Below are 12,517 nucleotides of genomic sequence, written 5' to 3' on the forward strand. Positions count from 1 at the left end.
ATCCACCACTTTCCTTCAATCCGCCGAAGAAATGGCTGCTCTGCCTCAAGTGATCATATTGGTCCAGCCATTTCTTGAGATGAATTTTTCACACACTCCAGACTAATTAGTAAAAGCAGCATTTGAAAGATCTATCTAAGTGAAAACAAAGGAGAAACTAAATAAGAAGAAATAGTAAAAATGTTGATTCTGTTTGGAGATCTGTACACACTATACTATAGCATTTGCAGAAAGTCTGTATTTGCACCAAAACTCTACACCAGAGACCAGCCATTTCAGAGTCAAGGCAATGTCAGGAGCTGTCATGAGTCATTGCAGCCTCATTGTTTACATTTCACATTTAATATAGTGGTAATGTAGGCTTTATGGCACTGTATTTAAATTTTTGTTTTCTTAATTCTTTAAGGATCTCTGTTAGTCACTTATGATATCCAGCTAATAGTGGTTAGCTTCATTTGAAGGATTGTGGTAACATTTGTTAGGATGCATGCATTTTTTAAGGGCAATTGTAAGTACACTGTTTTATTTGTTGTGCAGGAGGAGACTTTCTAAGGCACTATGATGAACTGAGCACCTACATCTCCTTTTTGCCTTTTCACAATATTCCTCCATAATGTTCTTCTTACTGTTCTGTTGCCTATTTCATTGCAACAGTTGTTATAATGTGAGCCTGTTGAGTGAAGGTGTAATCCTGGACTCAGAATCTTTCATTCGGGAGACCTCATCCAGAAGAGATCAGATGTTGTAAGAGCTCAAGAACACACTTTTTTCATTGTGAAATCTGTGTTGGTGGTTATGTATGTTTTGCTGGCCCCAGCAGGATGGAATCCAGGCTCTATTGAACACACAGCAAGGTATTGTAGATTCCCTGTCATGATGGACTTTTCTGGACAGCTCTTGTCAGGGAGCACCATTTTCTCTTCCTACCTGAGCTGCACATGTAACAGATGCATCCAGCCTTGGCTGGTGGCTCACCTGAGTCCAACTGTTCGTTTAGCAGGAAGAGGCCAAACTCAATTTATTGGAATAAAGGGCAGTCAAGGACCATACACATCTCTCCATCTGCCAGGCAAAGAAAGCATCCTAGCAGATCACCTGAGCCACAAGTACTATGCTCATCAGAGACTATGGTCTCTGAAAGATGCTATAATCAAGTCCGTATTTCAGAAACAGGGGAACCCCCCAAATAGATTTATTTTGCCACTAGACACAACACTCCCTTCAGTTCTCTATATTCTTGTGTCAGAATTTTCTGTGTCATCCCTCTTATGCTTCTACTCCTCAGTGTTATCAGGAAGATAAAAGCAAGAAAGAATCCATGTGACTTTTTCACAGCTCCACAGTTGAAATAGCAAATATAGTTCACAGACTTGTTGTCTGTGAAAACAAAACCCTCCATATCATCTATAACCTTTCCAATATCTTGGTCTTGGAAATGGGGTCAGATCTTGCATCCAGAAGATTGGAACATGTTACCTCAGTAGAAATAGAAAGCAGTTGTTTATTGGAGATGCAGCAGCTATTAGTGGAGAGTCAAAAGGCCTCAACCAAGCCCAGTTCTTTTGAAATGGTAGAGAATTTTCAACCTGGGTGTACAGGAGGAGAAACAACATGGTCCAGTGGATAGGTCACTGCATTGGACTGTGACTTGGGAAACATGGTTTGTTGGTGCTACCATTGACCTGCTTTGTGACCCTGGATAAATTGCTTACCCCTCTTTGTGCCATTCCATCCCCAGTCTTTAATGTTTGGATTGTATCTCTTTGAGACACAGTCCCTTCATCCCTAAATATCTATACAGTGCCTAACACAATGGGGCCCTGATCTCAGTTGAGATCTCTAGGCACTATTATAATACAAATTATGACAATATTAGCCAAAATTGGGTAACTAAATTGACTTACCTGATATTTTTATGCAGTATTCTTTTGCTTTTAAGGTTTGAGTCTACACTGTCTAGGGAAGCAATCCTGTAATCTTTAAATATCCCTATTGTTAGATAACAATAAATATGCCTATTGTTAGATAATCCCCCAAGGATAGGGATCTGCACAGTACAGCAATTCTCAAATGAGCAGGGTTACTCACCTCTAATTGGAGACCTCAGATTGTTACCTGTGCAGATCCATCCTCCTCCACTTCTGTGGAATCCATTATTTTCTGAATGAACACCCAAGGGAATAAGATGCACTGTTCATTTATTTTATCCTTGGAAATGAAATAGATTTACAAATTTTAAAAAGTCTTAAAAAAATTCTAACATTGTGAAATGTCCCAATGGATGGTGTAGAGCAGGGATCGACAACCTTTGGCATGCGATTTGTTTACCTGCCGCGTCCGCGGGTTCGGCCGATCGCGGCTCCCACTGGCCACGGTTCACCGCTCCAGTCCAATGGGGGCTGCGGGAAGCGGCAGCCCGCACATCCCTCAGCTCATGCCGCTTCCTGCAGCCCCCATTGGCCTGGAGCAGCGAACCGCGGCCAGTGGGAGCCGCGATCGGCTGAACCCGCGGACGCAGCAGGTAAACAAACCAGCCCGGCCCACCAGAGTGCTTACCCTGGCGGGCTGCGTGCCAAAGGTTGCAGATCCCTGGTGTAGTGGTGTGTGGAATTATTTTATTTGGCTTAATGTTTTAAATTCTCTCATTGAGACGTGCTTCAGCTCACTGTCTGACATATTATTTAGTGTCTAAGCAGTATGTGATCTTGTGTGAACTTGGCTGACTTTTTTGTTGGCAGATGATATTATCATGCACTGTTCACGTAGTCACTTAGAACAGAATGAAATATATTTTAACTAACTTTAGCAATATGGTAAATGATTCACTTATTGTGCTGCTGCTAAATTATACATACGAGTATTAGTATTTTCCCAGTTTGCAGATATGGAAAGGAAAACTTATTCCTTCAGTACTGTGCCATGCACTTAGAATGTAAAATGTAATATCTTTTATGGTACAGTATGAACAATATATGCTAGTGAATGCTTTATATGTTTTATACTCACTGACAGTCTGGCAATGGATACAATGTTTTTATGGACATACTCCTATATTTTGGTGTATTTTATATATTTCATGAATTGCACAAAATTAAGATGATTTGATAATTAGAAAAATCCTACATATTCAATTTTTTATACTTACTTTTATTTCAAGACCTGTAAATTGTTTAAAGTTTCAAAGAAGTTGTGTGTGTGAGAGAGAGTAATTTACACGACTAGTTTAAACTGGTAATGTAGCAGTTGCATTGAACTTTCCCTCTTTCAAAATCTATTCATGCACAAAACCTCTTACCCAACCACTGGGAACAACTGAAAGACCTGAGTCAGTGTTAAGTAACATCACAAAAACATAAGGTCATGTATTGCGTTTTCCCTAATAGCCTCCTAATACATTGATAATCTGAGGTTGGGTGTCTCTGGGCTTTTCTTCTAGGATGGATTTGACTCCCTCACAGAAGTCTTTTTAGTGAAAAATATACTTTTTTTTTTTTTAATCTGTTTGACACATACACCTCTACCCCGATATAATGCTGTCCTCAGGAGCCAAAAAATCTTACCGTGTTATAGGTGAAACCGCGTTATATCGAACTTGCTTTGATCCACCAGAGCGTGCAGCCCTGCCCCCCTGGAGCACTGCTTTACCGCGTTATATCCGAATTTGTGTTATATCGGGTCGCGTTATATCGGGGTAGAGGTGTAGTAGGGAGTGAATGAGTCTAATTTTAATATGTGTGAAATCTTGGCCACATGGAAATCAATGAAAAAAATTCCCATTGACCTCAATGGGGTGAGGATTTCACCCTATATCATTAGCTGAGAAATTTAGTGCTTGGAAGTTTGTTTTTGTTTTCTGACTTGTTCTTGGATCAATACCAAAAGGAATATACAAATAGAAGTTAAATTTCAGACTTAATATTGTATATGTAATGCAGTCTCAGATGTGCCTCAGAAAGTGTTAGGTACCTTTGCTGAGAAGTGATGACTTTGCAGATCAACATTGGTGATAGTGGCTAGCAGCTGTCATAGCTCACTTTTAATTTTTCTCCATGACGTCAGTGCACCATCTTGTAAACTATATAAACCTCTCAGCCTAGTCAGCTCTCTCACATAACTAATTTGTTTTTCACTTGTTTGCTTTGTAGGTGAATAATTCTATAAATTATTATTCAAGAGATTATACTTTTCTCTCCAAGTACTGTGTAGTTTCAATACGCTAGCTGGCTTGGGGAAACTTAATTTTTGCTAAGTTGTTTGTATAACAGGGGTCACTGGACTAAGTGGAGAGAGCTCGTGGGAACTAGAGGCACTCTTCTGTACTTTTCTCCCACCAAATTAAAGAAAACAATGTGCATGTGCATTTGCCCTGCAACAGTTCTAAACTATGATAGACTTTTTTAACAAGAAAAAAATAAAGGTCAACGATTAACTTTTTTGATTCAAAGAAACTGGCTGCTTTTGCATTTTTCTTAGTATACCATAGTGAGTTAATAGTTCCAAGTATTACATAGCCACTGATAGGCTGAGACTTTTTCTTTGGTGGTATTGGGAACTAACTTTACTAAAATAAAGCTAGTGCAATAATATAATTAAATTGTAGTGGGTTTTTCCTCCGGTTAAAAATTTCAGGAAACTAAATCCAGATAAAAGCCCAAGTGAAATTTAAAAATATCTGATTCTGATAATGGTGCAAACCTTCTGTGCTTGAACTTGTCATTGTAAATAAGGGATTGTGCCAAAGGTGAAAAGAATTAGCGATCTTGCAACTTGTTCAAGAGGTGAACTGCACTAAACTCTCTTCACTCCTCAGTTAATATTCCATTTTGGAAAAGTAAAGTTAGCTTTGATTTTAGACTTATACAGTAGATTTTTTTTTCTCTTTCCCTCTGACTGGTTCTTTCTGCCCCTTTCTCCTCTTCTGTTCTCTTCCCACCCAAATTGTAAGTATGAAGTAATTACTGAGGTTTCCTAATCATGAGCTACTCAGGTTCCCGACCTAGGGACCCGCTAGCGGCAGCCACTTACTGCCCTCCTCCAACTCTCCTCTACTGCCTACTTCCCTGGGCCACTTCCCCGTAGCCCCAGCATCTTTTCTGCCCCTTTGTGTCAGGGCCCCAGTCTGGCAGTCATCAGCCTAGAGCTCTCCCAGTCTCTGCTGACCCTGCCCAGCACTGCTCTGTTCTGGGTGCTTCTTTAAGAGCCAGTTCTTCTCCCTTTGCCCTCCACGGAGAGACTGCGCTCCTCTCTGCCCTACAGCCTTCTTATAGGGCCCAGCCTGGCCCTGATTGGCTGCTTTCAAGCCTCTACTTGATTGGCTTCTAATAAGCCCTTCCAGTGTTGGTGGGGGCTCTGTGCAGCCTCTCTGGCTTGCTTGAACCCCATCCATGCCAGAGTGGGGTAGTTGCCCCACTACACAAGGACAAAAATTAGTATATTGTCTTGCTCATACACATTCAAAAATACCCATCTTCCCCTCCCTCCTTTCACCTCCAGGATTGGTGTTTCATGCATTCTTTTATTAGCGTTCTTCCTACCATATGAAAACACAATTCTTCTCTGATCGTGCTGTTGGATCTCCACAGATGAAACCAGAGAGTCCTTTTGACTTCATTGGGTCTACCACAGAGGCACAAGGATCTGCATATGCAGACCTGATTGCAGAATTGGAATCAATGTTTGAAAAGACCAGCAGTAGTCAGTTCAGATCTGGTGATTTTAATGTAATCTACTAAGCACAGCAAAAATAAAAAAGATAACTGATCCTATTTTTGTCATATAGAGGAAGGTTAGGAAATTTAAGGGAAAGTTGTAGTTGCGGTTTCGAAGAACAAACTTATCAAATAATTACTTTATAAAGTGTCACATACTATATATTCTACAGTATGCAAATCAGGAAATAAAAATATATTATTTTCACTTCATTAGCAGATAACTGAATTAGACTTTCAAGATTAAACATTTATTTACTTATGTAACTTATAAGTAAAACAATTTATACAAATTTTATGCAAATTTTATACTCTGTTCAGTGAGCCCTATTTGAAAGACACAAATCTGAGATGAGTTAATTTAAATAAAATACTACTTGAATTTGGCATTTGGTGAATGAGAAAACTTTTACCCTTAACTACTACATACCTCTGAAAACTACAGTTATGCATATTATAATTTAACTGAATGTTGCATATAATTGAAAATCAGTGTAGAGTCTTGTTTAATAGTAATAATATCAGTATATGAATTTACTATAGCATTTGTATAATTGCAACCAGTGCTGATCCTCCCGCTCAAACTCCTATTTCTTCATTACAGCTGGAACTGATTTGGGGCAAACTCACACAAAGTGTGGGTTTAAAGACTGTGAATCAGGATTGTTTCCATTTAATAGTTTTCAGATGTTTAGCTATAGATAATGTACATGGATAATAGTAATGGGAATCATTAGAAGTACATCATGTGATAGACCTTTATATATATATATAGAGAGAGAGAGACTGACTTGATGTATACCTGACTAGATAGGTAGGATTTGCCATTAAGAATCAGACTCCTTGTGTATCTAATATAACAGTGTTCTCTGGTAGGAGAGAATTCCTGTTGCTTCAGAGGAATGCAAAAAAATTCCCAGAATTCTTCTATCCATCTGTGTAAAATTGTATACAGGAGAATCAGGATTTTGAACCTCATAGACAATCAATATGCACCTTTAAAGTTAAAATGAAAAATGAGCGTTGGTGTCAGTGTCATAAAGTGGTCAAATATGCATAAGTTTTATTACCTGGTGCATGGGGTTCAAAACCTACATTCAGAGCCTCCCAGGTGCAATTTTTTTTCACCTATACCAGCCATGCACAGAGAAAATCTGTGTATTTGACAGAAATTATAAGTGCTGTTTGTCAAAATTGTTTGAAGGGAAATTCTGAACCCATTTTTAAACTAAGAAAAGTTCAACCTTGTATTAATAACAACTTACAAATAGCTTCTGATCAGTCACCAGTTCAAAAAGTCTAGTAATGGAATATATGATTTTTGGAACAAGAAATTGATCAATTAAAGTTAGTCCTCTTCTATGGAGGGAAGATGAAGTATAGTGTAAAATTTTGCAAATTAAGAACAGATGCCTGAATTTAGAATGATAAAAGCCAGGAAGATTGAGGAGCAAGTCTAGAGAGGATTACACAGGCTGGTGTGATTTTTGGAATATTCAGTTATTGCTTGCTTAACTACAAATACTCATGTAAGCAACATTTGTTCTCGATTTCTCTCATAAGCAAACTAAAACTTGCATTCACTTCTTTTAAATGCATATAACATACTTTGCCGTAAGACTACATACCTTCTTGGCCGTTACCTTAGCTGGCAACACAGGTTCTGATTCCCTTGCCAGAGTTGGTTAATCTGAGGCCCCTTTTTTTTCCTCTTTGAAGACCTTTGAAATATCTTGAATCCTTATTATAAATATTCATCAAGTTTATTTTTTCCCCACAGTTGTTACACTGTATGCTACTTTAGGAGGCCCAGCAATAGTACATGGACTAAATGAAAGTGAGGTGACAACCATCATTACTAGTAAAGAACTGATGCAAACAAAATTGAAGGTAAGGAATATGCCTTTTCTTTTTGAATAAATCTGTTGTAGTGTATGTGATCTGGTGTTTTTGGAGACTAAAGGCTGATGTATATGGCCCAATTTATTGATTTACTTGCCTTTCGTAATGCATGTATTTAACATGATACAGATTTGTTTCTTTTTTCACAATATAAGAAAACAGAAACATCAAACATTTTCTAAAGCAAAATGTAGGGCGTGATTTTACACTCCGTGAAGTTTTACACTCTGTGCAGTTATCTGTACCAGTACCAAGTAAGGCTTTAATCTTTTTAATATACAATGCATGGTTGGAATGATGAGCCCATACACAACCCCGTTGAAACTAGAAGGGCTGCTGCTTCTTCGAGAGATGTCCCTGTGGGTGCTCCACTCCAGGGGTTCGTGCGTCCCTGCGCCTTCACTCTGAGATTTTTACAGCAGTACTCGTACGAGTCTCACACTCGCAGAGCCTGCCCCCCAGCTCTGAGTGTACCTTAATAGTATGCGTGCGCGACCGGTCTCCTCAGTTCCTTCCCTACCGTCCCCAGCCTGAGACGGAGCTCAGCAGACTCATTAGAGAATTTCTTCTCTCCCTTGTTCAACTTTTTTCCCCTCTTAGTTTAGCTTACCAGTAATAGTTAGGTACCCTTTTCCCATCTCTTCTCTTCTCTTTAAAGCAAAAAAAAACAAAAACAAAAACTTTTTTTGTTCCTATCAGTGCAGCCGCTTCTGACATGCCTGGCTCTCCAGGTTTTAAGCGCTGCTCTAACTGTAATGATGCCATCCCTCTTTCAGATGGCCACTCTAAATGCATTAAATGTTTGGGGGAGTCCCACATCCCCCAAAAATGTGTCCACTGCAGCAAGTTGAAATCGGGTAACGCAAAGAAAGGGAGCTGCGGCTAAAACTGCTCCTGCTGCAAAAATCTCTTGGACCAGCCTCAGACCCGGGCTCTGACTCTACTGTACACCGCAGCCCCCTTGCTTCAAAGAGACAAAAGAAAACTTCAAAAAAAATCAGTCTCTCTCACCCGCAAAGGGTATTTACAGGGACAAGCCTTTTCTGGGTACTGGTTCCCTCCCCGCGCTCCCCTGGCCGAGTACCTTTGATGCGCTGGGCTCCTCTGGCGCCACGCGAAACCTGCCTGCGACTGCGGCGGACGCACTAACCTCTGGTGCCGAGGCTTTAGGCTTTCAGTTGCCTGCCTCTCACAAGGCACCGTTCGGCACCACAATGGAAGCGGTGCCGATGCATACTAGCCTGCCTGACCCCCCGCAGGCTCCTCTCACTCTCCCGGCACTGTCAGCCTTTGAGCTAGCTGGCAGTAACAGAACGCTCAGGACACCCGTGCAGAGGAATCCCTCCTCACAACAAATTCCTCTCGCTCAGCCCTCCCCTCACAGAGGCACTGCAGCACTGCAGTTCACACACTCAAGGTACCTCCTGGTGTCACCTATCTTGCAGTCACCCCTACTTAACACCTACTTCTCTCCAGACCCTCAGGCAAGGTCCGCACAGTTTTCCTCCAGTGATGAGGAACCGGGGTTGCAGGGAGAATTTTCACCTTATCGGATCTCCTGTCCACAGACCCCCGTCAAGAGAGGTCATAGAAAAGCTGCCTTGTCCTACTCCGAGGGTCCTGCCCCATGGTGCGTGAACCCCTGCATGGCACCACCCATGCCCTTCCCACCACAGTGGCAATATTGGGCTCCAAGGGCTCCTTATACTCGACACCACACTCGTTATACCAATGTAGCCAGCCGTGAGACCTGCTCAGTACCACCAGCTGACAACCCTGCCACTGACTCCAGACACCAGGCAGCCCTGTCACAACCGCAAGAGCAAGCACGGCCTGCCTCTAACCCGGTAGAACCAGTTGTTCCGCCTGATGAAGCATTGCTTCCTCCTCCTCCGACGTCTTTGGACAACTTCTCAAAATTTCAAGACCTGTTTAAAAGAGTTGCCAATGAGCTACGAATTAACCTGGAGGAAGTTCCTGAACAGCAGCATGAGCTAACTGACATCCTGCAGCCCTCTTCTTCTTCTAGAATTGCATTACTTATCAACACAGCCCTTTTAGAACCTGCCAAGGCCATTTGGTAAACCCCGGCTGCAAGCCTGCCTACCTGTAAGAGAGCAGACCGAAAGTATTTTATTCCTTCCAAGGGCTCGTAATTCCTTTTTACTCACCCAGCGCCAAACTCGCTGGTAGTAGACGCAGTTAACCAAAAGAACAAACACCAGTTTCCCTGCTCCACCCCTTCCGACAAGGACAGTACGCGATTAGATCTGCTCGGACGTAAGGTATACGCTTCTCCCATGTTGCAGTTTTGCATTTCTAATTATACAGCAGTTCTAGCAAAGTACGACCACAAAAATTACAATAAATTCATGGATTTTATTGATCACATTCCAGAAGAAAAGAAACAACAATTTACAGCCATAGTTTCCGAGGGACAAATCATCTCCTGCACTGCTCTTCAAGCTGCCCTTGATGTGGCCAATACTGCGGCATGGTCACTGCCACAGCAGTCGTGATGTGCCAAGGGTCATGGCTCTCGTCCTCTTCCTTTCCCCGAGAGGTCCAGAGTACCATTGAGGATCTCCCCTTCGACGGGAGACAAACTATTCGCCGCCTCCACAAATGACGTACTCCACTCCATGAAGGACTCCAGGGCAACTCTCCGTTCTCTAGGAATTCAAACCTCTATGACCAGAAGGTGACAATATAGATACCAGCCTTACCAGCGACAACGCTACCCCACATACACCCAGCAATTCCATAGGTCTCATGAGCAACAGCAACAACTGCAACGCCAGAGATCCAGATACCAGCGCCGCCGTCGCAACTCCTTGGCAGCGTCTCAAGCCCCTCCGACCAATAAGCAGATTTGAAGCCTTGGTCAAGGATATAGAAAACAATATTCCCACTTCAGCACTTACACCACCTGCCCCTATTTTTGGGCACTACGCCCATTCTCCCTGTGACAGGTTGGGTCACAGAAACCCCCTTGGGAACTGCCAACTTGCCAAGACTACTTCTTCCCCTGCTTTCCCTGCCAGCCTGGGACTCCAGCACCCTGTCTTGTTGAGCCAGATACGCCAGTCCGCTCCAACACAGACCCAGGGTCTGAACCACGTGCCCCAAAGCTGCAGACTTAACTGAAAGTAACTTACAGACGTGTTCCAACTCCCAATGGGGTCCAAACTCCAAATAAATCCGTTTTACCCTGTATAAAGCTTATACAGGGTAAACTCATAAATTGTTTGCCCTCTATATCACTGATAGAGAGATATGCACAGCTGTTTGCCCCCCCACCCCACCCCAAGTATTAATACATACTCTGGGTTAATTAATAAGTAAAAAGTGATTTTATTAAATACAGGAAGTAGGATTTAAGTGGTTCCAAGTAAGACAGACAGAACAGAGTGAATCACCAAGTAAAATAAAATAAAACACGCAAATCTAAGCCTAATACAGTAATAAAGCTGAATACAGATAAAATCTCATCCTCAGAGATGTTTCAATAAGTTTCTTTCACAGATTGGACACCTTCCTAGTCGGGATACAATCCTTTCCCCTGGTACAGCCCTTGTTTCAGCTCAGGTGGTAGCTAGGGGATTTCTCATGATGGCTACCCCCTTTTCTCTGTTCCACCCATTTATATATCTTTTGCATAAGGCGGGAATCCTTTGTCCCTCTGGGTTCCCACCGCCCCTTCTCAATGGAAAAGCACCAGGTTAAAGATGGATTCCAGTTCAGGTGACATGATCGCATGTGACTGTAAGACTTCATTACCCACTTGCCAGCACACACATATACAGGAAGACTCACAAGTAAAACAGAGCCATCTATAGTCAATTGTCTTGGTTGCTGGGAGCCATCAAGATTCCAAACCACCCTTAATGGCCCACACTTTGCATAATTACAATAGGCCCTCAGAGTTATATTTCCTATTCCCATTACTTCTTAACAGAAAAGAAAACCGGGGGGATGGCGACCGATCCTCGACCTCAGGCGGCTAAACAAATTTATCAAAAAGCAAAAGTTCAAAATGGTTACCCTCACCACCATAATCCCAGTGCTGGAGCAGGGCAATTGGTTTTCAGCCCTCGACCTACAGGACGCTTATTTTCATGTGACTTTTCACCCAGCCCACAGACGTTTTCTTCGTTTTACCCTTGGTTCAACACATTTTCAATACAGGGTGTTGCCCTTCGGCCTATCTACCGCCCCCCGAGTTTTCTCCAAACTCCTAGCTGTGGTTACTGCCCACCTCAGGAAACGGGGGGTTATAATATTTCCTTACCTCGATGATTGTCTCCACAAAGCTCAACGTTCAATGAAGCTCTTCAATCCACGCAGCTTACCATCGCTTGCTTCCTTTCCCTTGGCCTGCAAATAAAAACAAATCCACCTTATCTCCTACCCAACAACTGGAGTTCATAGGAACGCACCTCAATTCCCAAACGGGAATAGCGTCTCTCCCGCTTGATCGTTTCAACACCATAAAACTCCTGGTTACAAAACTTCACAGCAGTCCCCAGGTCACTGCATGAGACTGCCTGCAACTATTAGGCCACATGGCCTCGTGTACTTTCTCGGTCAAAAATGCACGCCTATAGATGAGGTGCTTCCAAGCTCGGTTGGCCACCGTTTACAGACCGAACATATGTGCTCTAAACAAGTCTCTATCTATACCCTTCAGAGTCAAAGACTTCCTCTGATGGTGAACAGTTCCCTCCAACCTCTGCTCAGGAGTCCCTTTTCTCCAGGAGTCCCTTTTCTCCAGGACTCCCCATTACTCATAATGACTACTGATGCATCCCTCACGGGATGCGGAGCACACATGTCCCACCACACACCCCAAGGGCTATGGTTTTCCACCGAAGCCTCCCTACACATAAATGTCCTAGAACTGCGAG

At 42.4% G+C, this 12,517-nt stretch overlaps 1 protein-coding gene across 1 annotated transcript in view; it reads left to right on the forward strand.

The window, feature by feature from the left end:
• Positions 1-12,517, forward strand: part of ACSL3 (acyl-CoA synthetase long chain family member 3) — a 109,642-nt gene that overhangs the window by 60,441 nt on the left and 36,684 nt on the right. Inside the window, exon 5 of the mRNA XM_065411367.1 lies at positions 7,489-7,598. Coding sequence (XP_065267439.1) covers positions 7,489-7,598 — 110 coding nt within the window. The remainder of the gene's footprint in view (positions 1-7,488; positions 7,599-12,517) is intronic.

The sequence above is a fragment of the Emys orbicularis genome, chromosome 9, assembly GCF_028017835.1.
Source record: "Emys orbicularis isolate rEmyOrb1 chromosome 9, rEmyOrb1.hap1, whole genome shotgun sequence".
Classification (NCBI taxonomy): Eukaryota; Metazoa; Chordata; order Testudines; family Emydidae; genus Emys; species Emys orbicularis.